A 27353-nucleotide genomic window follows, 5' to 3' on the forward strand; every position below is an offset into this window, starting at 1 on the left:
CGCAGGACCCAGGTGGGCAGAAGTGGCCGGAGAAATGAGGGTGGGATAGGTAGGACGGCTGATTTACTTATGCGCTTGAATGCCCGTCTCCCAGGCCTGTGGCCCAGATCTGTGCCTGCCCGTTCGCAGGAGTGGCTACCATTAGGGTAGGGCCCACTCAGCCAGGAACTCATTAGGAAAGACTAATGGCTTTGCAGCACACTGTGGCCGGCAGAGAAAGACTCCTCTGACCACAGTCCTGTCACTGCTGCGGGTTTGGAACTTCCTGGGCGTGCCCTTCCAAACCCCATGCCTTTAAGGGATTGATCAGTAATAATAATAATAATGATGGCATTTATTAAGCGCTTACTACATGCAAAGCACTGTTCTAAGCACTGGGGAGGTTGCAAAGTGATCCGGTTGTCCCACGGGGGGCTCACAGTCTTAATTCCCATTTTACAGATGAACTGAGGCCCAGAGAAGTGACTTGCCCAAAGTCGTACAGCTGATAATTGGCGGAGCTGGGATTTGAACCCATGACCTCTGACTCCAAAGCCCGCGCTCTTTCCACTGAGCCACGCTGCTTCTCAGTAATGAGTCCATCTGGCGGCCCCGGGAACCTCTGCCAGGCTCTCTCTCGGGGAACCTTCCCCGTGGATGCCAGCCAGGCGGGACCGAGTTGAGCTCTCCTGCCTCAACACCGAGGATCCCCCAACCTGCCCCCCGTGAACGTGGAGCAATCCTGGGGGGAGAGAAATGTGTCTGGAGCTCCACAACCACACCCTGGCATCTCTGAGAGACGATCAGCCATAACAAGGGCCTCAGATGTTCAACTCCAAGAACCCAGTTGTGTGTGAGTCCCAATTTCTATGGGCTCCGAAGATCCTACACCTTACTGGCTCTGTCATGTAACACCCAGAGCACACGTGCACACGTGCCACACACACACCATGGAGAAGCAGCACGGGCTAGTGGAAAGAACTAGCCCAGGGGAAGCAGCGTGACTCAGTGGAAAGAGCCCAGGCTTGGGAGTCAGAGGTCAGGGGTTCTAATCCCGGCTCCGCTGCTGGTCAGCTGTGTGACTTTGGGCAAGTCACTTAACTTCTCTGGGCCTGTTACCCAATCTGTAAAATGGGGATGAAGACTGTGAGCCCCACGTGGGACCACCTGATCACCTTGTATCCTCCCCAGCACTTGGAACAGTACCTTGCACATAGTAAGCGCTTAACAAATGCCATTGTCCAGCGCTTAGAACAGTGCTCCGCACATAGTAAGCGCTTAATAAATGCCATCATTAGACTGTGAGCCCAATGTTGGGTAGGGACTGTCTCTATATGTTGCCAATTTGTACTTCCCAAGCGCTTAGTACAGTGCTCTGCACATAGTAAGTGCTCAATAAATACGATTGATGATGATGATGATGATTAAGGAGTCAGAGGACCTATGTTCTAATCCTAGCTCCACCACTTGCCTGTTGTGACCTTGGGCAAGTTGCTTCAATTCTCTATGACTGTTTCTTCTACTGTAAAAATGGGGGTTAGATACTTATTCCTCCTCTCCTGAAAGCTGAGTTCCATGTGGGACAGGAACTGTGTCGGATCGGCTTATCTTGTATCTACCCCAGTGCTTTGTACAGTGCTTGGCACCCGGTAAGTGCAACAAATATTACAGTGATTATTATCAGCTCCTAGAGGACAGGGATAGTGTCGAACTGTACTGAATTCCCCCAAGAGTTTAGTCCCAGCTTTCTGCACACAGGAAGTGCTTGGTACATTCCATTTATTGATTGATCGATGGATGGATGATCGGTGAATTTCTGGGGCCCAGCCTAGCAACATCTCTCCGGAGAGCTACCCAGCAGGGATTGGGCAGGGGGTCAGGGGAGAGAAACGAGGCTGCAGTGGAAATCTAGCATAGATGTTTTAACAGAGTTTTAATGGTAGGAGCCTGGGGGCTCTGGGCGCGGGGGTGGGACGGTGGTGGTTAGGTGTTCACGGTCCTGGCTGGCTTAGCGTCCTCCAGTTCGGCCGACAGCCAGCGGTAGGTGCGGTGTCGCCGCAGAACTTCAATGGCCTTCAGCTCCAGGGGAGTCGCCTGGATCCCCAGGTCTTCCAGCCCTGGTAGGTCAGGAAGCTTCCGGTCCGAGATGTGGATCTAGATGGACACACGGAGAGCGCCCGGCAGGGCTGGACTAGCCCTGATTTGGGCTGTGGGGGGGGCGGGGAGCATTGGAAGGCGCCTGCCGGACTGCCCCAGGGAGTTGGGGTGCCAGGGGATGGACTGAGGCAGGGACATAGAAGAGCCACAACAAGGGTCAGTGCATCCCAGCTCGGCTTGCTGTGGGACCTTGGGCAAGTTGTTCAACCTCCCTGGGCTTCTGTCAAACGGAGATGAGATCTCCGCTCTTGCACCTTCTGTGACTACGAACCCCAACCAGGACAGGGACTGAGGCCAAATAATTCTGGGTCCACCTCAGTGTGTGGAACTGTGTTCTGCCCAGAGTAAGTGCTGAATAAATGCCATCTTCACTGTGGTTACTTCCTACTCTTTAAGCGCTTCCCTCCCTGGGGTAGGAAGAGACTCCTGCCTCCCGAATTTTCCTCGTGCCTAGATGAAGGGTCAAGGTCAGGAGGTGAGGCTGGGACAGGACCAGGGATCCACGGCCAGGTGGCCAGTCGGCTGGCAGGGCATCCCCTTACCCGCTCCACTTTGTCCCTCGTGGTCCAGGGCTCGAACGGACTCATCTCAAACAGCTTGGCCACCCAGCTGGGATCAGGAAGGAGAACCATGAGCTTGGCTGGTCAAACCTGTAGCTGTGTCTCTGCCCCATAGGTTCGGGCTCTGCTCCTCTCCAGTTGAAGCAGACTACAGCCCACCCCCAGCCGCAGGGGAGCCGGGTGCAATGCCCCTCCCCTGGAATGGTTGCAGGCTCTACTTGGTTGTCCCCGTGGCTGGCGGGCAGGGGACTCACCGGTAGGCGAAGCGAGGCATGGGGTAGGGCAGGAAGGTGCGGTGTGCCACGGCGAAGACATACTGCACTAGGTCGAACAGCTGGTACCTGTTGGGTCTGCAGAACCTTGATGTCAGGCTCAGAGATTTCCCCTGTGCACCCCCCCACCCCGGTTATCATCGCCGCCCACCCTGTGGAGACCCTGGGCTGACCGCTGGGGCCTGCTGTTGTCTGAGGGTCACTGCAAGTGACCTTTCCTCCAGCTCCCTTTTGTCTTTCTGTCTGTCTCTCCCGCTAGGCTGTGAACTTCTGGTGCCCGGCCGCTGGTGCTGGCTTCTTCCTAGCTCTGGTGGGTCTCAGTAAATGCCCCTGAGCTGACTAGCTGACTAGCGGAGCAGTAGGGTGTGGGTGTTTGGAAGCAAACACGAGTCACCTACCCTGCTACGACAAAGGTCTTCCCTTGAGTGTTGGGATCCTTGATCGCGTTGATGATGGCCTTGGACACGTCCACAACCTGAGGAAACCGGTTGGGGGTTGCTTCTCGGTCCCTGTGCATGTCTCCGCCACCGCCCCGCCACCCGGCCCGGATACCTACATACACAGGTTGCTTCACTGTTCTCTTGCCCAGGGACACGAGTGGGATTCCTCCAAACCAGCGGTTGTCTGCCAGGGGAAACCCAAGTGTCCCCGCTAGATTGTCCGCTGCGCTGCCCGGCTGGACAGGCCCGCGGGAGGGGGCTGCCCCAACCCCCACAGCACTGGTCTTCCTTGGATCAGTGCAGCACCCAAAGATTTAAACCTTCCCTCTCACCGGCCTCCCCCATTAGACCTGGCACACAGAAACTTCTGGGACCTGCGGCCCATGCAGAGCTGGTGTAGGGGACACCCGTGGGGGTACTGGCAAGGATCTGCCTGGTGGGCCAGAGGGACTGCTCTGGGGGGATGGGACTGATGGGAAACATGGCACACACGGGGCTCAGACAGGTCTGACAACAGGTCTGGGACACCCCCTAGACTGGGGTCACTGTGGAGCCAGGACTGACTGACCAGTCCAGCCCTCCACCTAAACGTGAGGGCACTTAGTTCCAGCCCAGGGGTGATGCCCGCCTCCCACAGTCTGGCCCTTCGGGGCGGGGGCCACATACTTGCAAAGTAATTGAGGAAACGGTCTTCTCTGCCAAAGATATCACTGGGCTTCAAGATCACTGCGTCTGGGAATGCCTCCCGCACGACGTTCTCTCCCACAGCCTGGTCAAAACCCCAGCAACGGCCGCGGTCAGTGCTACCCGGCGCCAGGTGGGCATAGCCAATAATAATAATAATGATGATGGCATTTATTAAGCGCTTACTATGTGCAAAGCACTATTCTAAGCGCTGGGGAGGATGGGTTGTCCCACGGGGGGCTCACAGTCTTCATCCCCATTTTACAGATGAGGCAACCGAGGCACAGAGAAGTTAAGTGACTTGCCCAAAGTCACACAGCTGACAATTGGCGGAGTGGGGATTTGAACCCATGACCTCTGACTCCAAAGCCCGGGCTCTTTCCACTGAGCCATGCTGCTTCTCAATCATGGGACGTCAAGGGACCCCCCCCCCCCGCATTCTGCTGCCAGCGGGGGCTCCCACCTTATTCCTCAAGTATCTGGATGAACTTTTTATGTCGGCGTTAAGATGGGACACGTGTATGAACTTCTCCACGCCCTCCTCCTTAGCCAGCTGCGCGATGGACTGGGGTATTTTCACGAAGACGTCATCGAAATCAAAGTTCCTGGATGGGGCGGTGACGGGTGGGAGGGCAAGGAAAGAGAGTGTGGGACCATCCATCGCTGAAGGCTCCGGGTCAGACAGTGGGGAGCCCACACACACGCCCCACCTCTGACCCTGCCCGACGTGCCAGCTCCGCCCAGGTTCCTAGGGAGGACAATAGTCGACTAGACGTCTCTTGCAGGACTCTGATTTAATTTTAGAAGCCAGTCCTGGGCCAGCAGCAGGATGACCACTTTCTACTCTCAAGCCTTCTTCTCTCCCATTCATTCATTCAATCGTATTTATTGAGCGCTTACTGTGGGAAGTCCAAGTTGGCAACATAGAGAGATGGTCCCTACCCAACAGTGGGCTCACAGTCTAGAAGGGGGAGAGGAAGACCAGATGACCAGGGGTGTGGGCTGAGGTGGGGGGTCTCCTGCCAGCCTCCCAGACTTACTTGGTCTCCCAGTCCCGCCCAACGAGGTTGATGACAACATTGCTGTGTGCCAGGGCTCTCCGGATGGATTCTTTGTCCCGCGCGTTCCACTCCTGCGGCCACAGCAGACAATCCTGAGCCATAAACGCCAGGCACCCCTGCGCCCACACCCGCGCTCTGAGACCACCCCGGAGGAGGCCTGGTGGGTCTTTTCCTGGCCCCGTGGACACCTACCATGAAGAGGAGCTGGCCCAAGTCCCCCATGGGCCGCAGGTGCATGATGTCGTACGGCTCGCACCGGTACGGGATGATGACTTGAGAGCCCATGCGGCCTGGTGGGGACAAAGCACTCAGAGTAGCCGCCCACGACTACCGATCTGTCTCCCCCCAGACCACCTGGCCCCCTCGGGAGCCTGGATGGACGGAGCGGGTCCGGGGTGACCCGTCTCCACGCCCTCGCGGAGGTTCCCGACGTTCCCAACAGGGCAGCAGATCCGGGCCATTTCCCGACCCTCCCCAGCCAGATTCCCTCGGGCCGGGCCTGCTGGGCACGGGACCCCAGGCCTCGGAGATGGCCAAGGCCCGTTCCCCACGGACACTCCTTTCTGGGAGGGGTCCGGCTGGCGGTAGCCACCGGCAGCCCCCCCACCAAACCTTACCCAGGTGGTTGACCACGTAACGGCCCAGGAATCCGGTGGCGCCAAACACGGTGGCCACGATGCCGCTGACCGAGGAGCGCCCGCCTTGGCCATGGGGCATGACGGCGTGGTGGAGCGGGCGCAGGGGCAGCACGGCACGTCCGGTCGCGGCAAGGGCAACGATGCCCGGCCCTGTGGCACAGACAGGCATGAGTGGGACAGGTGTGAAACCCAGAACAGATTGTGGAGACACAGGGAGTGTTCCGGGAGCCCCATGCCCCGTTGTTCGCCTAATGCATCTCCATTTCGGGTGCTCACTGTGTCTTTCCCTCCCGCATCTTGTCCCTCCTGCCTTCCTCCTCCTCCTTCCCATCCCTCACTCCCCTCCCCTTCCTTCGCACCCCTCACTCCCCTCCTCGTTCATTCATTCACTCAATCGTATTTATTGAGCGCTTATTAGTGCAGAACACTGTACTAAGCACTTGGGAGGGTACAATCTAAGAATAATCAAACCATTTCCCTGTGCACGAGACTACAGTTTAGAGGGGGAGTCTCCTCCTTGCTCCCCTTCATCTCTCGGCCCCCTCCTCTTCTTTTCTCATCATCACCATCATCAATCGTATTTATTGAGCGCTTACTCTGTGCAGAGCACTGTACTAAGCGCTTGGGAAGTACAAGTTGGCAACATCTAGAGACAGTCCCTAACCAACAGTGGGCTCACAGTCTAAAAGAGTGGGCTCACTCCCTTCCCCCTCCCTCTCTCCTCCTTCCCTAGTGCTTCGCATCTAGCTTTAATTCTATTTGTTCTGACGACTTTGACAGCTGTCTCCATGTTTTGTTTTGTCGCCTGTCTCCCCCTTCTAGACTGTGAGCTCGCAGTCGGTTGGGTCGGGACCGTCTCTATATGTTGCCAACTTGGACTTCCCAAGCGCTTAGCACAGTGCTCTGCACACAGTAAGCGCTCAATAAATACAACTGAATGAATGAATGAATAAGCGCTTAACAAGTGCCATAGTGAGAAGCAGCGTGACTCAGTGGAAAGAGCCCGGGCCTTGGAGTCAGAGGTCATGGGTTCAAATCCCAGCTCCTCCAATTGTCAGCTGTGTGACTTTGGGCAAGTCACTTCTCCGGGCCTCAGTTCCCTCATCTGTAAAATGGGGATTAAGACTGTGAGCCCCACGTGGGACAACCTGATGATGATGATGGCGTTTGTTAAGTGCTTACAATGTGCAAAGCACTGTTCTAAGCACTGGGGAGGTTACAAGGTGATCTGGTTGTCCCACGTGGGGCTCACAGTCTTCATCCCCATTTTACAGATGAGGGAACTGAGGTCCAGAGAAGCGAAGTGAGTTGCCCAAAGTCACACAGCTGACAAGTGGTGGAGCAGGGATTTGAACCCATGACCTCTGACTCCAAAGCCCGGGCTCTTTCCCCCCTGGCCCTGGAATGCCCTCCCTCTGCCCATCCACCAAGCTCGCTCTCTTCCTCCCTTCAAGGCCCTACTGGGAGCTCACCTCCTCCAGGAGGCCTTCCCACACTGAGCCCCCTCCTTCCTCTCCCCCTCGCCCCCCCTCCATCCCCCCATCTTACCTCCTTCCCTTCCCCACAGCACCTGTATATATATATATGTTTGTACATATTTATTACTCTATTTATTTTACTTGTCCATATCTATTCTATTTACTTTATTTTGTTAGTATGTTTGGTTTTGTTCTTTGTCTCCCCCTTCTAGACTGTGAGCCCACTGTTGGGTAGGGACTGTCTCTATATGTTGCCAACTTGTACTTCCCAAGCGCTTAGTACAGTGCTCTGCACACAGTAAGCGCTCAATAAATACGACTGACTGAATGAATGAATCAATGCATGAATGAATGAATGAATGAAGGCCCTCGCGACAGGAAGAGAGGGCCCCCGGGCTGCAAGGGGGAGGGGCCGGGTCGCGATAGTCGCGATCGCCACTCGCGCCGTGACACCTACGTGACATTGTCAAGCCCCCGGCGGCCCGGGAGCGCACGGCGGCCGCCATCTTCTCCCACAATCCCCCGCGCCGGCCCCCCGGGCGACGGCAGCTGCGCGGGGACAAACCTCCTCGGGACGGGCGGGGGCGAACGAGAGAAAGGCACTGCGCCTGAGCGGGAGGAGCTTCACGGGGGGCGAACGAGAGAAAGGCACTGCGCCTGCGCGGGAGGAGTTCACGGCGGGGGGGGCGACCGAGAGAAAGGCACTGCGCCTGCGCGGGAGCGAACAAGAGAAAGGCACTGCGCCTGCGTGGGAGGAGCTTCATGTGGGGGGGCGAACGAGAGAAAGGCACTGTGCCTGCTCGGGAGGAGCTTCACAGGGGCGAATGAGAGAAAGGCACTGCGCCTGCGCGGGAGGAGCTTCACGGGGTCGGGGGGCGAACGAGAGAAAGGCACTGTGCCTGCGCGGGAGGAGCTTCACGGCGTGGGGGGGAGGGGGGCGAACGAGAGACAGGCACTGCGCCTGCGCGGGAGGAGCTTCACGGGGGGGCGAACGAGAGAAAGGCATTGCGCCTGCGCGGGAGGAGCTTCACGGGGATGATGAGAGAAAGGCACTGCGCCTGCGCGGGAGGAGCTTCACGGGGGGAGAACGAGAGAAAGGCACTGCGCCTGCGCGGGAGGAGCTTCCCGGGAGCAGGCCCAGTGCAGGGATAGAGGGAATAGTGGGAAGGAGTTAGGAAGCAGGGAGAAGATGAAAGATGGAAATTTACTCATTCAGTCGAATTATTTAAGCGCCTACTGTGTGCAAAGCACTTTACTAGGCGTTGGGGAAGGTATAGTGTAACAATGAGCAAACACTTTACCTGTTCACAACAAGGTCACGGTCTAGGAGCCATGGGATAGTTGGCAGGCACCAAACCCGCCTCACATAATCATAGTAATAATGTTGGTATTTGTTAAGTGCTTACTATGTGGAACGAGGGAAAAGTGGGAAGGCGTTAGGAAGCAGGGAGAAGTTGAAAGAGGGAAATACACTCATTCAGTCGAATTATTTAAGCGCCTACTGTGTGCAAAGCACTGTACTAGGCGTTGGGGAAGGTATAGTGTAATAATAAACAGACACGTTCCCTGTTCACGACGAGGTCACGGTCTAGGAGCCATGGGATTCATTCAATCGTATCTATTGAGCGTTTACTGTGTGAAGAGCACTGTACTGAGCGCTTGGGAAGTACAAGTTGGCAACATACAGAGACGGTCCCTACCCCATAGTGGGCTCACAGTCTAGAAGGGATAGTTGAGAGACACCAAACCTGCCTCACATAATAGTAATAATAATAATGTTGGTATTTGTTAAGCGCTTACTAAGTGCCAAGCACTGTTCTAAGCTCTGGGGTGGATGCGAGGTAACCAAGGCTGTACCACGTGGGGCTCAGTCATCATCTCTCCTTCTTCTGCCCCTCCTCATCCCTCCCCACAGCACCTTTATATATGTTTGTACGTATTTATTACTCTATTTATTTATTTATTTTGTACATATTTATTCTATTTATTTTATTTTGTTAGTATGTTTTGTTTTGTTGTCTGTCTCCCCCTTCTAGACTGTGAGCCCGCTGTTGGGTAGGGACCGTCTCTATATGTTGCCAACTTGTACTTCCCAAGCGCCTAGTACAGTGCTCTGTACACAGTAAGCACTCACTAAATACGATTGAATGAATGAAATCCCCATTTTCCGGATGAGGGAACTGAGGCCCAGAGAAGTGAAGTGACTTGCCCAAAGTCACCCAGCTGACAAGTGGTGGAGTCGGGATTAGAACCCACGACCTCTGACCCCCCCAAGCCCGGGCTCTTTCCACGGAGCCACGCTGCTTCTCCCGTGAGAGATGAGTCCGAGACAGACCTTTAGTGCTGCCACCCGAGAGTTAAAGCCCCTGATGAAGAGAAGTTCTGATGGTGACCTGAGAACATCTCCGTTCTGTTCTAAGTACCGAAAAGATTGTGTGAATCTGTAGGGATTGGGGTCATCCTACTGTTTGTGTAAGAGTGTGACTGTAGCGTAGTCTGTAATGAGGGCTAAAAAGAGTGTGTAAATGTGTTCAGATGGGGTATACCTGTCATTTGTGTGAGAGTGTGCATAGAGGGGTCATGTTTAAATCAAATGCTTCAATCCACCCATTTTGTTGCAAGGAATCTGCAACTGAGGCATGGGGTGGGGATGGGAAACCTAAGTACCTTTCTTTAGGGGCCTTGTTGGGACTAAGAAGAACCCTGGGGGCTGGAGCTATCAGTTTAGAAGATCGAAAGAAATGTGAGAGAAGGACCCTCCCTCAAGCAAAGGGTCACCTCCCTCGGTCAAATAGTTGCCCCCACAATCAGATAAAATGTGAAACTACAAGGAGCTGATTAGGTGAGAATTTGCAGTTGCTGCCCCAGGCTAGAAATACCTGTAGGGGTGGTGATTTAATCACTGTTTCTGAAATCCTAACGCATGAGATTTTGATAAATTGGTAAAAGAGGTATAGAAGCAAGTCTATTCAAACTCGCTTTTTTATCTGGCCGGTAATAAACGTGATGGTTTGTACAAGGAAACTTGCCCTGATGTGTTCACTGTGGAACTAGTGAAATGTGTGGTTAAAAAAAAGGTGTAAGGAAATGTGTTCCGTTTTTGTATAATTTTGGATAAATTGGAATTTGGTAAAGAAATGTTGTTTGGGCTAAAGATAGTAGTAAGATTGGAAGGGAAGCCTTGGAATGATAATTGAATCTGGACGGCTATTAAGAATGAACTAAAATAGGACTAGGCAGAGAAACTGACAGTCACGAAGCTTAAGGAGTCTAATCAGGGGGCAGCTGTGCATATGGGAGAGATTTAATTGCTGAAACATTACAAATATAGTGTATTAAAATGGGGTTTACTTGTTCATCTTTACTTGTGATATTAATTCTTTGGTTCAGATCATCTTGAACATAAAATTTCCATTATGTTCAAGGATTAAAACATTGCAAGTCCTGTACGTTGTCCTTACTGTAGCCTGGCTAATGGGGCTGGAAGCAGATGAATGTTTGTCACTCTACGCCATACTAGATGTAAAAGAAAAGGCCTAGATGTTTACTTGATCTTTACAACTGTGCTTCCTTTTAAAGTACTGGGTAAGGTTTAGGCATCCTAGCCCAAGGATTTGGAAGGCAATGGAAGGATAATTGGAAATAATTGTTAAATCATTAATTTTTAATCACTAATCACTAATTTTTAAGAGTGATTAAGAATAATTGTATATTGCAGTAGATAGAGCACAGGCCTGGGAGTTGGAAGATCATGGGTTCCAATCTCAGCTCTGCCATTTTCTGCTGTGTTTCCTTGGACAAGTCACTTAACTTCTCTGTGCCTCAGGTACCTCGTCCGCAAAATGGGGATTGAGAATATGAGCCCCACGTGGGAGAGGGTCTGTGTCCAACTCGATTTGCCTGTATCCACCCTAGCACTTAGTTAAGTGCCTGGCCTATAATAGGCACTTAATACCACTGTTATTATAGGGGAAGCAGATATTAATTTTTTTAAAATAGGCGAATTACAGATATGTACGTAAGTGCCGTGGGGCTGGGAGACGGGATGAGTAAAGGGAGCAAGTTAGGGAGATGCAGAAGAGGAAAGGAGGAAAGGAGGGCCGAGTCAGGGAAGGCCTCTTGGAGGAGATGTGCCTTCAATAAGGCTTTGAAGAGGGGATTGTCTATCGGAGATGGAGTTGGAGGAGGAGGAAGAAGAACTATGGGAGAGTTTCTGACCATACAGTGCTTTGGAATCCTCCAGAAGGTCAGCCCTCAGTGCTTAGAACAGTGCTTTGCACATAGTAAGCGCTTAATAAATGCCATTATTATTATTATTATTCGTTTCCCCAGAGACCACCTGGGCAAGAGTCCATTTCCCTGCTTAAGCATCTGGTCTTCTCCCTCCCTACCTCAGTGTCTTGCAGAGGGTCGAAGAAGGTCATCAATAGCGTCAGCACTGGACTGGGCACTTCCTGGGCACAGGGCACCATGGCAGGTATCTCCCGGGTGACAGTGCCGGGCTGCTGAGCTCCACCTGTCCGGGAACATGTCTTGTATTTTTATTGTCTGTCCCCACTGCTACACACAATGGGTGCTCAGCACAATGCTCTGCATAGAGTGGGTGTTCAGTAAATACTCCTGCTGCTGATGCTGATGGCTGATCAGGTGAGGGAGGGAAGGGAGGGCAGTTTGAAATGAAATCTCCCCCATTTTTAGTCATCGTATAGTCTTGGCCTCCAGCTCAGAGCCGTCCATCTTCACTGAGTTCCTGACAGCATCTCAGTCGCCATGGAGACAGTGACATCACCAGTCTGGATTCTGATGTCACTCCCCAGTCCAAAGTGCGGGGGGGCGGTGGTTTACGGGGCGCTGGGGAGCTTTGAAGCAGAAAACAAGATCTTGAGCTGAGCAAGACCATCACGGCGTCTTACCTGACCAAAGAAGGAATTTCTGGACTCTCTTGTGGTTCCCTGAGCTGGTGCTGCAGAGGTCAGAACCTCGGGGGTTAACCGGGTCGCCTGGGTGAAGTGGGTTGTCTAGGGACGGGTCGCCGGGCTAGTACAGGCTGGGTCCTGGCCTGCCTCTCACTCCCGCAAAAGTTGGATTTCCCTCTTCAGTCTAGGCTGACAGAACCATCTTCCCACTTGGCCAATATGACCACCGTCAATCGTTGGTTCGGTCTACTGGGCGTCTCTCTGGAGAGGAGGGTGCTTGCTGCCCGCATCCCCGATTTGAGGGATGGGTCCCACATCTCCTGTCCTTCACCTTGGGGCAAAGAGTCTGCCCTCCCCCGCGGCTGGGTGGCGGGGAGGGGAAGTAGCGGCCCGTGCGGACCCACCCCCAACCAGCGCCTTACTGCCGCTGTCAGGAGCGGGGCCCTGGGCCGGACGGGCTGGGGGTTGAGACAGACGTGGCGGTTCTCATTATCCGAGGGTTCTCCTGCAGATGTCCGATAAGGTCGACTGGCTACAAAGCCGGAGTGGAGTTTGCAAGGTTGACGTTTACGCTCCTGAAGACGGGCAAGAACAGGGATGGAAAATGGTACACGGGCACTGGGGGCTGGGGAGAGTGGGGACAACACAGGGGCTTCCCCCTTGACCCTTTAACGAGGCAGGCCCCCAGAAAGAGGCCAAGTCCCCACGACGGTGGGGTGGGGGGGTTGGGGATGGGGTCCCTGCGGGAGCCGGAGGGGAAGGGTGGCCCAGGTCTGGGGACCCTCAGGGAGCACCTCGTCCTCCTGCCGACGTCCGTGGCCTGTCTTTCACCCTAGACGGAGGAGACCCTGTCCATGCTGAAGGATGCACCCTCAGACCCCGTTCAGGTGCTCAGCCGGCTCCGCCGTGACCTGGAGAGGTGCACGCTGGGACTCCAGGCCACCGGCCTCCCCCCGCCCGCCGCCACCGACCCTGCCGCCGACACACGCAGCACCTTCGCCATGGACTACTGCACTTCAGGCCCCGGGGGTGTGCCGGGCAAGCTGCGCCTGGAGGTGACCTCGACCAGCCCGTCGCGGCCGTCCAGCGGCCGGAGCGAGGCCCCGCCCGCCGAGTGTTCCGTGGACGAGGTCTCCTTCTACGCCAACCGACTCACCAACCTGGTCATCGCCATGGCCCGCAAGGAGATCGGCGAGAAGGCGGACGGCGGCGAGCAGCCGTGCGTCCACCGGGGCGACCGCGCCTCAGAGGTCGGCCCGCCAGCCGGTCAGAGCCCCAGCATGGTGGCGGCCCAGCTGGTGGACGCCGCCGTGTCCCACTGCTCCGGGGAGGTGGCCAGAGACAGGGCCCCGGGGGACGGCGACCGGGCCCGAGTGGGCTCCCGGAGCCCCCCGCAGCTGCGCTACATGAGCAAGATGAAGGTCCGTGAGACCACCCGGCCGCCCGGCGCCGGGGCCCGGCCCTCGTCCAAGAAGACGGTCTTCTACAAGGAGGTGCTGGAGGCCCGGGAGGCCGGCGGGCGGCGGGGCCTGCTGGGCGAGGGGCGGGCAAGGACCGGAGCAGCCTCTGCGCGGCCCGAGAGGACCAATGACTTCGCGGCCTCCGTGAGCCAGGGCATCGTGACCTATGCCAACAGCGTGGTGTCCGACATGATGGTCTCCATCATGAAGACCCTGAAGATCCAGGTGCAGGACACGACGGTGGCCACCATCCTGCTCAAGCGGGTCCTCCTGAGACACGCCAAGGAGGTGGTCTCGGACCTCATCGACTCCTTCATGAAGAACCTGCACAACGTCACGGGCTCCCTCATGACCGACACCGACTTCGTCTCGGCCGTCAAGAGGAGCCTGTTTGACCACGGCAGCCAGAAGGCCACCGATATCATGGACGCCATGCTGGGCAAACTCCACACCGTCATGGTGGCCCAGCCTCCCGCCGAGAAGTCCGACCGGGTCTCCTTTCTGTCCGTAAACACGACGCAGGACGGCCGGGGCCGAGGGCGTGGCGTCAGCTGCTCCGCCATGCGAGCCGAGGCCAAGGCCCGGGGCCGACCGTCCACCCCCGGCGCCGCCGCCCCCGGCCCGGCCCGTGACAAGACCTGCGCCGAGACCCTCGGAGAGCACCTCATCAAAGAGGGACTCACCCTGTGGCACAAGAACCAGCAGAAGGGGGGCGGGTCCCCGCTGATCCAGCGCGGGTGTCTCAAGAACCCCGGACAACCGACCGCCCGACCTGACCGGAAGGCGGGGGCCGAGACCCCTCAGCTGATCATCCCGGCCCCTGGCAAGGGGCTCCTGGGCAAACCCGAGCCCCTGCCCCCGAACACGGATTCCTGGGCCAAAGACCTGATCGTGTCAGCCCTGCTGCTGATCCAGTACCACCTGGCCCAGCAGGGTGCCACCCTGGACCCCCAGGCCTTTGTGGAGGCCGCGGGTGGGGCTCCCGCGGCCCCTGCGCCTCCGTCGCCCGCCTCCACGCCATCCCAGGCCCTCCCCTCCTCTGGCCAGGACAGCCTCAAGTCGGCCCAGGAGGCCACCCGCCCGCGGGAGGACTCGGACAAGAGGGATCTGATGGGCATCTTCTTCAACTTTGTCAAGAACCTACTCACCGAGACCATCTTCAAGAGCGATGAGGCTCCGGACCCCAAGCCGGACTCCAAACAGGCCACTTCGGGCACCCAGGGAGGGGAGGCCACGCGCCCGGGCTCCTCCAGGTCCAGCGGCGGTGGCAGCGGCGGTGGCGGCCCTCTGGCCGGGCTGACCAAGATGGTGGCCCACCAGCTGGATGGCGGCGTGCCCGGCCAGCTGGTGGAGAACCTGATGGATTCGGTGATGAAACTGTGCCTCATCATCGCCAACTCCTGCGACGTGCCCCTCGGCGGGCTGGTGGGGGCCAAGCCTGGGGGCGGAGGCTGGCCGGCGCCCGCCGTCCCAGAGGGGGCCTCGGACGGCCTCCCTGACGCCGGCATGGCCGAGGCCGTGCTGCACAACGCCTTCCAGGCCATCCAGAATGAGTTGCGGTTGGGACTGGGCCCGAGCGACCGCCCCCCGCCGCCCATTGGGCCGGTCCCCAAGGTGGTCGTCAGCAACCACAGCGTGGCCGACACCGTGCAGAACAAGCAGCTGCAGGCCGTGCTCCAGTGGGTGGCCGCCTCTGAGCTCAACGTCCCCATCCTCTACTTCGCCGGAGACGACGAGGGGATCCAGGAGAAGGTATTTGGCGGGGGCGGGGTGGCCGTCGCGGAAAGAGCCGGTCAGGGCTGCGGAGGGGCCTGGGCTCTGCTCCTGCCGATGGGCTTGCCTGGAGCACGGTAGGCCACGGGGCAGGGGTCAAGGCGAATGTCCCCAGTCCAGGCCCCTCCCCGAAGGCCGGGCACCCATCCCCTTTCCAGGTCCCCGTAATTCCCACTCCCCGACTGAAACCCAGGCAGGAGGCTCCGCCTGGAGGCCCCCGATACTTGTCTTCCCCACCCCAGAGCAGGGAGCATCCGTCAATCTGTCCATCGGTGGTATTTATTGACCGCCTGCGCTGGGCAGGGCAGGGCCCCGTATGCGGGGCGGCACCCCATGAACTGTGCCCGTTCCTCTGCCACCCGCAGCTCCTGCAACTCTCAGCCACCGCGGTGAACAAGGGGCGCAGCGTGGGCGAGGTCCTGCAGGCCGTACTGCGCTACGAGAAGGAGCGGCAGCTGGACGAGGCCGTGGGCAACGTCACCCGCCTGCAGCTCCTGGACTGGCTGCTGGTCAACCTGTGAGCCGGCCACCCCTTCCCCCTCGGCCCCCCGGCCTCCCCGGACCCTGCCCCCCGCCGCCAGGTGCCGGTCAGCCTCTCGCGCAGAGATCTCTATCCGTCCCAGGAAGGGCACAAATAAACACAATTACGGACTGGAGCCCCGAGTCCCTCTGTGCGGAACGGGGCCGGAGCCGGGTCCCGGCAGCTCCGGCCACCCGAGGGCCGAGATGCAGCTGCAGTTTCCGTCTCCCTCTCCCCTTCTGGTGGGGCGGTGGGGAAAACTGAGTCTGCGGAGAAATCCGAGGGCGGGATGGGGAGAGGACCCAGCGAGTCCTTCTTTTTCTTTTTAATGGTATTTGTTCAGCGCTTACTATGTGCCAGGCACTGGGGTAGATACGAGCTAATCAGGTTGGACACAGTCCATGTCCCACATGGGGCTCACATTCTCAATTCCCGTTTTACAGATGAAGGAAGTGAGGCCCAGAGAAGCGGCTTGCCCAAGGTCACACAGCAGATAAGCGGCAGAGCCGGAATTAGAACCCAGCTCCTTCTGTCTTCCAGGCCCGTGCTCTCTCCACTAGGCCATGCTGCTTTTCCTGTCCCGAGTGGCCCTCGCCCCACCACCCCTGCCCTTCTGGCCTCTGCCCTGAAAGTCCTCACAGGCTTTACGTGAACGTAAACCAAGTGGCCGGTCACTCATCCACGTGTCCGGCTCAGTGAGGGCAGGTGTGGCTTGTGGTTCTGACAATCAATGGTACTTATTGAGCACTTGGGAGCACTCACAATAGAATTACCGGATACCACCTCTGCCCTAAGGAGCTTACAGTCTAGCAGCCTGAAAAGCGGCTAGGACAAGGGGCGAGGCTGACGCTTGGCATGAGGATGGCCAAGCAATCCGTCACTGCAAGTGGCAATTTTAAGTCCGCTGGTATAGTTCAGAAGCTTTAGAGTCCTGATGCATACATACACACATGCCCCTACACACATGCATACAGAAGTACCCGAGGAGACCCTCAAACTAATGAGCACAACACAATGAGCGCACACACACAAACATACGTATATTTATTTTATTTTGTTAGTATGTTTGGTTTTGTTCTCTGTCTCCCCCTTTTAGACTGTGAGCCCACTGTTGGGTAGGGACTGTCTCCATATGTTGCCAATTTGTATTTCCCAAGCACTTAGTACAGTGCTCTGCACACAGTAAGCGCTCAATAAATACGATTGATGATGATGATACGTACACATAAGTCCGTGTGTGGTTTGACCTTCAGACTTATCATCATCAATCGTATTTATTGAGCGCTTACTATGTGCAGAGCACTGTACTAAGCGCTTGGGAAGTACAAATTGGCAACATATATATGTTATATGATATACATATATTCAACTTATGCACACAACCAGGCCCAGGTACACACAGACACAAACTGGCAGTCTGGAGATGAAAGAACACCCCTGGGTGTGGGATGCTGTGGCGGTCCACCCTGACAGCACCTCAGACCTGTAGTGGTCAGCTTCCTTCCAAGCATCCAGAGGGAGAAAGTCCCCGCGACTCCAACGCCCACTCACCCAGTAATTCTGGGAGTCTCCCGATTCCCAATTCCTACCTGTGGAAACACCTAGCCCCCCGCAACACGCACCTCTTCCCTCAGCCTTCTTTTCCCTTGACTCCTCCATGCCTTAGCTTATCTCCACAGGGGCCCACCTTGGGGCTGGCCAGGAGAAAGAAAGGGCCTGGAAGCTGCAGGGGACATCCGTTTAATGTAGCAGTTCAAACTAAAATGCCTCCCTGGGCTGAGCCGTCCAGGTGGTGAGAAGAGTGGAGGGGACAGGTCAGTGGTCACGGGAGAATGGGGCGAAGGGTCATCAAATGGGCGGCAGTAAGTCTGGCGTGTCCAAGGGAGAGGACCCGAGGCTGCTTCCCCCCTGGACCGTTGTGCCCGCCGGCTCATCGGTGGTTTCCTCGGGCTGAGTGGGCCAGGGTCTGGGCAGCTGTGAGGTGTCCATCTGGTTGCCGGCAGGAGCCAGGATGAGGGTTGGTGATTCCTCCATGCCTGGGGTCTCATGCGGGGGGGTCCTGACTGCTCGGAGAGAGGGAAAGGAAGTGGGAAAAGGGGAGTTAAGGAGTGGGAGAGGCGAAGAGGGGAGGGGGCCCCAGCTTGGCACGCTGTCCCTGGCTCGCGGTACTGTCCTCTCTGCCCTGACCCCGATCCTGCCATCTTCACTGGCCGCTGTTCCCACCGGAGCTTCAGGGAGGGGCATTTGGGGTGAGAGAAGCAGCCCGTCTGCCGGGATAAAGCGTGTCACCCAGAGGGGTTAGCCTGGGAGTTCCTCAAGGTCAGGACAGCCTCTTTAACTTCTGTTGACTCCCCTCCAGGCCCCCAGCCCAACGCTCTGTACCAGCAAGTGCCCAGTGAATGCCAGTGGTGATGAGGGGGTTGAAACAGCTTGGAGGAAGATGGGGATGGAGGCAGGTACGAGGCCCCAGAAGTCTACGGGGAGGGCGATCAGGCAGAAGGGGAGGGTCAGGCGAAGGCCCCCTGTAGCATCCCTGGCCGGACCTACGGGCTCTCCCAGTCCTCCCCTTGACCGTCGTGGCCAGGGGAAAGCTGGTCTTCCTTGAGGGCTGGAGGCTGGGCCTGGCCTTGCGTGTCTTCGGCGTTAGGATCCAGGCATGCCGGAGGGCCTGCTCCGGGGTCATACGCAGACTCGGGTCCCATCTCCAACCCAGAAGAGAACAGAGGATCATGGAAGGGCGGCTCTCCCTGCCCCAGGGATTGGCCAACCTGCCTCGACCCAGCAAGGGTAAGGCCTGGGCGCTGTTCAGATGGGGAAACCGAGGCACCCAAGGTAGGCCACCACTCAGACCCTACTGCCTTCAAGTCCAACTCACTGCCAAATCCGCCTACAGAACGGCTCCCGGACCCTTCCTTTCCTCTCACCCAAACAGCCACCACCTGGTCCAAATCCCGGGCTTGCCTAGTCCAGGCTGTTGCATCAGCCTCCTCTCCAGTTTCCCAACCTCCAACCTCTCCCTTCTCCAAACTATATTCCGCACTACAGCACAGGTCATCTTCCTGAAGATTTGCTCAACCCACATGTCTCCTCAAAATCCTGCAATGGCTCCCTGTGACTCTGTTTCAGACACAAACTCATATTCGGCTTCCAGGCTCTCCAATTAATCAATGACATTTACTGAGTGCTTACTGTGCGCGTAGCACTGTACTAAGTACTTGGGGGAGTCCTGCCCCACCTTACCTCTCTGCTCTCTTTTCTTGTGATTCCCCAAGTTATTTTCTCCCCTCTCAAGCCACCCTACTAGCCTTCCCTCACTCCCAACTCTCCTGCCTCCATCCTCTCCCTCACGCCATTCCCCCGGCCTGAATCTCCCTCCCTCCCCAAACCTGCTAGCCGCCCTCCACCCTCGGCTCTTCCCACTTCCAAATCCCTCCTGAAACACCACCGCCTCCAACAAGCCTTCCCAGGTTAACTTCCCGGCCCGCTGAACTTCCCGGCCGGCTCTCTAGTTTATGAGCTTATTTACCCCCTCCTCTGCACTCCTATCAACTCTGTTATTTATTTTGACCATTCTAGTTTTAAACATTTTGACATTTCTCCCCTCATTAGAGTGTAAGGTGTTACTTACTCTGAACTTCCCTGGAGTCCAGTAGAGTGGGCCACACCAGGTGGATGTTCAATAAATAGTCCCACTATTCCACATAGGCCCAGGGCCACAGGCATTGGCCCAGAGACCCTGTCCTAGAGACGTTGAGACGCTGGCCCAGGGCCTCTACTCACATCAGACACCCCTGAAGGAAGCCCAGGAAGTCCGTATCGTAGGTCTTGAGCAGCGTGGCGAGATTCTTGGAGTCTGGGTAGTGGGTTATGCCCTTGTGGTTGGTTATGTGTTTTGGAAACCCTTCTGGATCTGTAGAGATACAATGCTGTGGGCTCAGTACCCCCCAGCACTAACCCCCAGACCTCACTCCCTTGGGACGGGGGGCTTGGCCGGTGACACAGGGGACCCCTCCCCACACTCCATCCTAGAGGTCTTCCCCTGCCCCCAGGTGGGAATTGGCCCCCGTTTTCCCCGTGTCTCCCCGGAGCCTGGCTTGCCACTTCCCCACATCAATGCCTTCCTCTTCCATTTCATAAAGTGCTCATCACAGTGCAGAGCACCAGTCGGCGTTCAGCACTGCGCAGGAGGGCTCCCTGGGCATTGCGGGGGCAGGAGTTACCGAAGAACGTCTGCTTCCTGGACGAAGTCTGAATGAAGTGGACCGGGGGGAGACCCAGCACCTTGGAGAGACCAGGTCAGTGGCTCGCTCCACGGTTCACCACAGTGCCGGCCCCCGGCCCCTCCCGTCTAGCCCTCTTGGGCCAGGCTCGGTCAGCGAGGGCAACCAGAGGCTCCGCACTGCCCGGAGTCTCTCTGGGGGCTCCAGTCCTGCTGGGGGAGAAGCCCCTCACTTCCCCCGCAGCCCGGGGTGCCCAACAGCAAAAGGCCATAGGGACCCCTCGCTGATCACTCCCCCATGGCCACAGAGCTGAGAGCCGGGAGTCTCCCCCCATCCGCCTCCCTCTCTCCCTTTTTTAGATTGCAAGCCCCTAAAAGGGATGGGCATCGTGCCTAAATCCCCACAAGCTCTGCCCAAGGTGCACGCTTCCTAAATGCAACCGCTATTGGGCCCGCTCCCTCTCCCGTCCCCAGTCCACCTCCATGATGCAGGCCAGCTGCTCCAGCTCGTTCTCGCCGGCGAACAGCGGGGAGCCGGTGTTGAGCTCGGCTAGGATGCAGCCCAGGCTCCACATGTCGATGGCCGTGTCGTACGGGCGGCCGAGGATCACCTCCGGGGACCGGTAGAAGCGGCTCTGGATGTAAGTGTGTACTGCGGGCCGGGGGGCGGCAGAAGGTCATCATCATCATCATCAATCGTATTTATTGAGCGCTTACTGTGTGCAGAGCACTGTACTAAGCGCTTGGGAAGTACAAGTTGGCCACATACAGAGACAGTCCCTACCCAGCAGTGGGCTCACAGTCTAAAAGGGGGAGACAGAGAACAAAACCAAACATACTAACAAAATAAAATAAATAGAATAGATAGGTACAAGTAAAATAGAGTAATAAATACGTACAAACATATATACATATATGTATATATATCCTCAGCACTGATGCGCCCGCAGACCTTATTGAGCTCCCACTGCGTGCGGGGCAGCGCCCTGAGGGCCCACCGAGTGCCAGGCCCTGGTCATCCACTGTGGGCCGGGCCCAGTGCTACCAAAAGCTTAGTTCGAGACGCTCAGTAAATAACAACTCTGAGCCTCCTGAGCTCGGGGCTGCGCACAGGGCTGGGCAGGGCAGACTTTTACAGAGACTCCCCTCCTACAGCCACAGCTTTCTGCCCCAATAGGCACTGAGGAAAGAATCAGGGGTCCCCGAGGGAGGAAAATCAGGGGTCCTGCCGTTGGGGGTCTAGTCACCAGATATCTCGCCTCAAAGTCCCGCCACCTGGGGTCTTGCTGCCGGAGGTCTCACCCCCGAAGTTCTCGTTTCCTAGAGCCCCATCGCCGGGGAAGGGAAGGGGTGCACGAAGGGTCTCTGGGAGCTTATGCTGCCTGGTGGACCAGCTGGCCGGACTCACCTCTCTGATGTTCGTAGCAGCTCGACCCAAAGTCAATGACTTTGACGGAGAGTTGGCCTTTCTGGTAGATGACTATGTTTTCCTGGAAGGAAGAACCGGCTGAGGCCCCGGGCCACCAGGCCCCTCCTCGCCCGCTCCCCAACCTCCCGTTCCCTTGACCTAGCAGCCAGCGAAGCCCCCTCCGCCCCAGATTCCCACAGGGACCTATCCGCCCCAGTCAGAAAAGGTCTTCGATTTTGCTCCCACTGGTGCCTGATGTCCTACAGGGCCTGTCTGATTTAATAATAATAATGGCATTTATTAAGCATGGGTTTTACCATGTGCAAAGCACCGTTCTAAGCGCTGGGGAGGCTACAAGGTGATCAGGTTTCCCACCGGTTGCCCCATTTTATAGATGAGGTAACAGGCCCAGAGAAGTGAAGTGACTTGCCCAAAGTCACACAGCTGACAATTGGCGGAGCTGGGATTTGAACCCATGACCTCTGACTCCAAAGCCCGGGCTCTTTCCACTGAGCCATGTATTTCTCTCTGGGCGGGAGGGACTCCTGACAGGGCCGGCGGGCGGGGGGGTCCTGGTAGAGGCTACCTACGGGCTTCAGGTCGCAGTGAATGATTTTCTCCACGTACAGCACTTGCAGACACTTGAGGACCGAGTGGGTGAAGCGGCGAATCACGGCGAGGCTGAGGCCCTGAAACCCGTTGTTTCTCAGCAGCTCATATAAATTGATGCTGGGGAGGGACATCAGGTAGTGATGGAGAGCGTGTCAACCTACCCGCCCCACCCCAACCACTATTCTGAAAACAGCGAGTGCCCAGCACACACATACAGCAGCCCTCTGTACCCAGTGGGCACCCAGTACAGCGCTCTGCACACAGCATGTGCCCAGTACCGCATTCTCCACCCAGCAGAGACTCGACAAACACTGTGGTGCTTATTTCACAAATGTCACTCTTCTGTCCCTTGAAAACCCCAGGAAAGCAGGTCTCTCCCTCCTGCCCTCCCGTCCAGCGCCTGACTACCCTTTCCTTGACCGCACGGCCTGGCCGGCCCGCAGCTCCTGGGAGTCTAGCCCCCATCCATCCCGCTGCGCCTTGGGGGGCTGACCCCAGCAGCTCGAAGGTGATGCACAGGTGGTTGCGGAAGTAGAAATGGTCCTTCATGTGCACCACGCTGCCCTTGTGGTCCCGATCCCTGCGGCGCAGGGCTTCCAGGATCTTCAGCTCCGTCAGAGCCTGGTGGTGGAATCTGGCAGTCAGGGGGCAGAGGGACCCACCCCCACCCCCCGGACCCCAGCCACAGGTTACTCACGGTCTCTCCTGAGCCAGGCCACCTGGGCCCCCAACCCTCTTCCCAATGGGCAGAGCAGAGGATGGGGCTGGGTCGGCAGAGCTATAGCTGGGTGGAAGCCCTCCTGGGCTCCCGACGGTGCTAAAAAAGGGGGTCCGGGCCCGCGAGAGGGAGAGCGGGGAACGGGGAGGAACAGGGGTGAGAGAGGGGAGGGAGGAGGCTGGAGAGGGGAATTAGGCGCCCATCCCAGGTCAGGGCGCAGGGAGGGAGCGGAGAAAGCACGTGCTGTGGTGCCCTGAGACCCCGCTAGTGCAGAGGAGGGGGCGGACCTCTTTTTGTTTCGGACGATCTTCATGGCCACCAGCTCGTCGTTCTTGTGATCCAGACATTTGGCCACCTGCCCGAAGGCCCCTTTACCGATCATCTCCAGGACCTCATAGCGGTAGGCGATGTGGTCGTGCAGGACCTGGGGGAGGCCCGCCGGAGGGGTGAGGGCGTTCGCTGCGCCTGGGCCGGCATCCCGGCACCCCCGGCCTCCTCCCCCCGGGTCCCCCTGCTGCCGCTCACCCTTAAATAGCATCCGTGCTCGTCGTCATAGCTGACCTTCCGGGGCCTGTCGGGGAGCACGTGCCGTTTGTCGGCCCCCAGCCCCAGGAACCACAGCTCCTGGTAGCTCAGCACCTCCACGCGCTCGTAAGGCGACAGCTGGTGTCTGAAGTATTTCAGGGCCTCTGGGCGAGGGGCGGGAGGGGGGTCTTCAGGGCAGAGGAAGCAGGTGGGGGCAGGTGCCGCTCCCCTCCAGCCCTTCCCCACTCAGTCCTTCATTCGGTGATATTTATTGAGCACTTAACTGTGTGCAGAGAATTATACTAAATAATAATAATAATGATGATGGCATTTCTTAAGCGCTTACTATGTGCAAAGCACTGTTCTAAGCGCTGGGGAGGTTACAAGGCGATCAGGTGGTCCCACGGGGGGCTCACAGTCTTCATCCCCATTTCACAGATGAGGTAACTGAGGCACAGAGGAGTTAAGTGACTTGCCCAAAGTCACACAGCTGACAACTGTGAGCCCCCCGTGGGACCACCTGATCACCTTGTAACCTCCCCAGCGCTTAGAACAGTGCTTTGCACATAGTAAGCGCTTAACGAATACCATTATTATTATTATTATTATTAATTGGCGGAGCCGGGATTTGAACCCATGACCTCTGAGCCCGGGCTCTTTCCACTGAGCCACGCTGCTAAATGCTTGAATGAAAGTGTGGGTCCCCTGGGGCTCCGTCCCCGCAACCCCTCCATACAGTTTGGGTGGCTGACTGCCAAGTCCCACCTTGCCACCCCAAGTAGACTCCTTCACTGCCGGCCCCCCCCGAGGCCCCCAGGCCCCTGCCAGCCCTCCCCAACCCCGATCCCCTCCAGGCCCCCACAAGCAGGCACACCTGTCCCAGTCAGAGGCACCTTGTGGGGTCTGGGCCTGTGAACGGTCTTGTCCAGCTTGTATGCCTGGTTCTGGGGGCCGGGCCTGGGAAGGCTTTCCATCATCTTGAGGGGAGAGAGCAGCTGACCGCACTGCATTTTACGTCCCTGCGTGAGAGGGAGACTGGCATTGCTGACCGGCCCCTCCTCGCCCCCACAGTGCCTCCACTGTTCCCCTCCACCATTCCTTGGGTTAGGGCCACTGGCTCTTCATTTCCTCTCCTTGCCTCTCCCCTGCTCCCCCTTGCCTTACTGCTACTCTGTGGAACTCCTGGCCCGGCATAATCAGCCCACACTTATCAGCTTCCTTGAGCCTCCACTGTGCCAGGGCCGCCTGTCTCTCTCCCCAAGCTTTCCCACCACCACCCTGGAGAAACCGAGGCCCAGCAAAGATCGGTGACTTGCCCGGGGTCCCCGGCTGCCCGCCCCGCCCCACCCCTGAGGCCTTGGCTCGCCTGGTGGGGCAGGGAGGGGGCACCCTGCGGGCTCTGGCCGTGGCCCCGGAGGAGGGTGGCCCGGGCCCGGCACTTCCCGGAACTGCTCACGTTGGCCTTCCCCGATGAGTCCAGGGGTGGGAGGGAGCCCACGCTCGTGTTCAACTTCTATGGAAGGAGAGGCTCCGGGATCCGCAGTCATGGTTTATCTTTTCCATTGCCCGGCCTTCAGCAGGGCTGGCCCTAGGACCCCTCTTACCACCCCCGGCCCCCCGCCGACCAACCCCGGGTCACCGTCTTGGTCACCCACCGCCCACCCGGACTGTTCCTTCTGGCCTCTTCCTCTCCCAAGGGTGCTGGCTCTGGGCAGAAGGTGTGGCCGGTGACCCCTGACCCCGTGGAGCTCTACCTTCTGCCAGGACCTGTTCGGCCGCAGCTGTTTGGGTGACGTCTGCTGGATCGGAGGGAAGATCTTCCTCTCGGTCTGGCTCGGCTGCAAGACGCACACGGATGGACTGATGGATCGGCAGCCACGGTATTTACTGAGCGTCCACGGTGGGCGGGGGAGCCCCGGGCTGGGGCCCATTCTCAGCTGCGGGCTCCATGTACGTCAGCTACCCAGGCCTCGGTTTCCCCTAGGATGATGCTTAAAACCGGGGGCTGAGAAGAGCGCATGGGACAGTAAAGAAAGTCTGGGTGGGGTGTCAGGTTCTAGGGCAGGAAGGAAGTTCTAGGTTTCCACTCGGCTCTACCCGCTGTGTCCCCTCCGGATGGGCCCCCGAACCCTGCAGGCCTGGCGGGGGCAGAGGAACAATCAATCAATCAATCAATCATATTTATTGAGCGCTTACTGTGTGCAGAGCACTGTACTAAGCGCTTGGGAAGTACAAGTTGGCAACATATAGAGACAGTCCCTACCCAACAGTGGGCTCACAGTCTAAAACTGCGTGGCAAGCCCTGGGGCCTGCCCCTGACGCGGCCCCGATGGAGATGAAGCCCTCTTACCATGATGTTGGGGGGCAGGCGCTTCCTCCTGGGCTTTTTGGGACTCATTTCTGACCTGTCAAAAGGAAAAGAAGGAAACCGTCCCACCCTGAGCCCACCCCTCCATGAAATCAGGCCGGGGCTTTGTGAAAGCCAGGCAAGGGACCCTCAGGAAGGGGGGACTAGCCTTAGTCTCCTGTGGACTAGATGGGAACCTAATCTGGAAGTGCCCTGATCGGCTGCAGGTGGATCATTCTGAGCATGGAGAGAATAGGGAGAAGGGGACGAAGGAGAGGAGGAAAAGGCAGCGGAGTGGGGAGGAAGGAAGAGGAGGAGAAGTAGAAGCGGATTGGGAAGAAAGAGTGGAGCCAAACAATCCATCGAGCAATGCTAACAGCCTAAGGTCACCAATGACCTCCTTGTTGACGCGTTCTAGGCCTCTTAATTGCCTTTGACACTGTGGACCACCCCAGTCTCCTGGAAAAAATTATCTAATGTTGGCTTCACCGACTCTGTCCTCCCCTGGTTCTCCTCCTATCTCTCTGGCCACTCCTTTTTTTATGGTATTTTTCAAGTGCCTACCATGTGTCAGGCACTGAACTAAATGCTGGACTAGATACAAGCTAATCAGGTTGGACATCATCATCACAGTCTTAATTCCCATTTTGCAGATGAGGTGACTGAGATGACCTCTGACTCCAAAGCCCATGCTGTTTTCCACCGAGCCACGCTGCTTCTCGTGGCTCAGTGGAAAATATCTGCAAAATGGGGATAAAGACTGTGAGCCCCATATGGGGCTGGGACTGTGTCCAACCTGATTACCTTGTACCTACACCTGTGCTTAGAACAGTGCTTGGCACATAGTAAGCGCTTAACAAATAACATAATTATTATTAATTATTATTAGTGACCCTGGAGAGGGAACGGCAGAAGCAAGATACAGGTTCCCTGCCCCCAAGGAGCTTATAGCTTAATGACCCTCTTCTGCTCTACCTTTTTGGGGAATTTACCTGTTGGGATTTCACTTCAGCTAGCGCAGTATTCTGGACTCGACCTTATTCCTTGGGAGGGGAAATGGAGGTCGGGGGTCCCCTCGCATGTCTGGGAAGAGACTGTGTGTCTAAATCCTGCTCTCTTCTGCCAGAGGCAATTCGCAGCTCATCATCTCCAGAGGAGTCTTCTTCCAGGAGGCCCAGAGAGGGAGTGTGAGTTGCCCTAGGACACCCAGCAAGAGGCCTGGAGAGGGAGAGCAGCTTTTCCCAGGACAGCCAGCTTCAGAGTCACTCACTGGAGGACCCGTGGAAGGTGGGCACGCTCTGCTCCCATTCCTGCAACCTCTAACTGCCCTGTTGCGTTGGAAGGGCGAAGCCCAGGCCTGGGCCTGTAGAGGAGCCGAATAGGCAAGGTGGCACGGGGGGCTCAGGGGAGCCCGGATCGATCGGTTTGGGGGGGCTCGGCTATTGGGTCCAGAAGACCAGCACGGGCCGAGGGTGCTCTGAACCAGAAAGGGGGACGCCTGCGCCCCCAGGCTCGGAGGGAGAGGTGGGTTCGGGACGGCGTAGACCACTGGGAACCGATTCGAGGGGCTAAAGGCCGGAGCCCCC

At 57.3% G+C, this 27353-nt stretch overlaps 3 protein-coding genes across 10 annotated transcripts; 1 reads left to right on the forward strand and 2 right to left on the reverse strand.

Moving 5' to 3' along the window:
- Nucleotides 1–1741: 1741 nt before the first annotated feature.
- Nucleotides 1742–11743, reverse strand: NDUFA9 (NADH:ubiquinone oxidoreductase subunit A9). 2 transcript variants are annotated; one of them, XM_038767780.1, is made up of 11 exons: nucleotides 11661–11743; nucleotides 5771–5941; nucleotides 5346–5443; nucleotides 5133–5224; nucleotides 4556–4697; nucleotides 4075–4177; nucleotides 3525–3592; nucleotides 3367–3443; nucleotides 2951–3046; nucleotides 2679–2745; nucleotides 1742–2133 (listed from the first exon to the last, which is right to left on the reverse strand). In XM_038767780.1, exons 2-11 carry the CDS (start codon nucleotides 5868–5870, stop codon nucleotides 1963–1965), a joined length of 1014 nt encoding a protein of 337 aa, XP_038623708.1. In that variant the 5' UTR covers nucleotides 5871–5941; nucleotides 11661–11743; the 3' UTR covers nucleotides 1742–1962. The 2 variants fall into 2 exon arrangements, with proteins under 2 accessions (XP_038623708.1, XP_038623707.1); XM_038767779.1 differs by lacking the exon at nucleotides 11661–11743 and adding an exon at nucleotides 7727–7802.
- AKAP3 (A-kinase anchoring protein 3) lies at nucleotides 11430–16064 on the forward strand. Of its 3 annotated transcripts, none has more exons than XM_038767769.1 (5): nucleotides 11430–11746; nucleotides 11968–12240; nucleotides 12697–12792; nucleotides 13022–15397; nucleotides 15784–16064. In XM_038767769.1, the coding sequence occupies exons 3-5, from the start codon at nucleotides 12697–12699 to the stop codon at nucleotides 15937–15939; spliced, it is 2628 nt and encodes an 875-aa protein (XP_038623697.1). In that variant the 5' UTR covers nucleotides 11430–11746; nucleotides 11968–12240; the 3' UTR covers nucleotides 15940–16064. The 3 variants fall into 3 exon arrangements, with proteins under 3 accessions (XP_038623697.1, XP_038623699.1, XP_038623698.1); XM_038767771.1 differs by having other exon boundaries at nucleotides 11992–12240; XM_038767770.1 differs by lacking the exon at nucleotides 11430–11746 and having other exon boundaries at nucleotides 11829–12240.
- A 1598-nt stretch (nucleotides 16065–17662) lies between these two features.
- DYRK4 (dual specificity tyrosine phosphorylation regulated kinase 4) lies at nucleotides 17663–27281 on the reverse strand. Of its 5 annotated transcripts, none has more exons than XM_038767775.1 (15): nucleotides 26760–27281; nucleotides 25771–25825; nucleotides 25175–25258; nucleotides 24877–24933; nucleotides 24295–24439; nucleotides 23421–23584; nucleotides 23183–23319; nucleotides 22671–22811; nucleotides 22156–22294; nucleotides 21566–21647; nucleotides 20637–20809; nucleotides 20159–20219; nucleotides 19719–19848; nucleotides 18486–18640; nucleotides 17663–18001 (listed from the first exon to the last, which is right to left on the reverse strand). In XM_038767775.1, the coding sequence occupies exons 2-15, from the start codon at nucleotides 25816–25818 to the stop codon at nucleotides 17787–17789; spliced, it is 1731 nt and encodes a 576-aa protein (XP_038623703.1). In that variant the 5' UTR covers nucleotides 25819–25825; nucleotides 26760–27281; the 3' UTR covers nucleotides 17663–17786. The 5 variants fall into 5 exon arrangements, with proteins under 5 accessions (XP_038623703.1, XP_038623702.1, XP_038623701.1 ...); XM_038767774.1 differs by having other exon boundaries at nucleotides 24787–24933; XM_038767773.1 differs by having other exon boundaries at nucleotides 25076–25258.
- Nucleotides 27282–27353: the final 72 nt, after the last annotated feature.

The sequence above is a fragment of the Tachyglossus aculeatus genome, chromosome 27, assembly GCF_015852505.1.
Source record: "Tachyglossus aculeatus isolate mTacAcu1 chromosome 27, mTacAcu1.pri, whole genome shotgun sequence".
NCBI classification, from domain to species: domain Eukaryota; kingdom Metazoa; phylum Chordata; class Mammalia; order Monotremata; family Tachyglossidae; genus Tachyglossus; species Tachyglossus aculeatus.

Excerpts from the sequence above, each read along its gene's own strand:
- NDUFA9 (XM_038767779.1), bottom strand. The coding sequence starts at position 7,775 with ATGGCGGCCGCCGTGCGCTCCCGGGCCGCCGGGGGCTTGACAATGTCA. Across the intron at positions 3,593-4,074 it reads TTTCCTCAATTACTTTGCAA|ACAACCGCTGGTTTGGAGGA; the intron begins GTATGTGGCCCC and ends TTCCCCTGGCAG. Across the intron at positions 3,047-3,366 it reads AAGACCTTTGTCGTAGCAGG|ACCCAACAGGTACCAGCTGT; the intron begins GTAGGTGACTCG and ends AAGGTTCTGCAG.
- AKAP3 (XM_038767769.1), top strand. The coding sequence starts at position 12,697 with ATGTCCGATAAGGTCGACTGGCTACAAAGCCGGAGTGGAGTTTGCAAG. Across the intron at positions 12,793-13,021 it reads AAGAACAGGGATGGAAAATG|ACGGAGGAGACCCTGTCCAT; the intron begins GTACACGGGCAC and ends CTTTCACCCTAG. Across the intron at positions 15,398-15,783 it reads ACGAGGGGATCCAGGAGAAG|CTCCTGCAACTCTCAGCCAC; the intron begins GTATTTGGCGGG and ends TGCCACCCGCAG.
- DYRK4 (XM_038767772.1), bottom strand. The coding sequence starts at position 25,818 with ATGAGTCCCAAAAAGCCCAGGAGGAAGCGCCTGCCCCCCAACATCATG. Across the intron at positions 24,440-24,786 it reads CCCCCTCCCTGCCCCACCAG|GGACGTAAAATGCAGTGCGG; the intron begins GCGAGCCAAGGC and ends CCTCTCACGCAG. Across the intron at positions 23,585-24,294 it reads GGTGCCTCTGACTGGGACAG|AGGCCCTGAAATACTTCAGA; the intron begins GTGTGCCTGCTT and ends CCCCTCGCCCAG.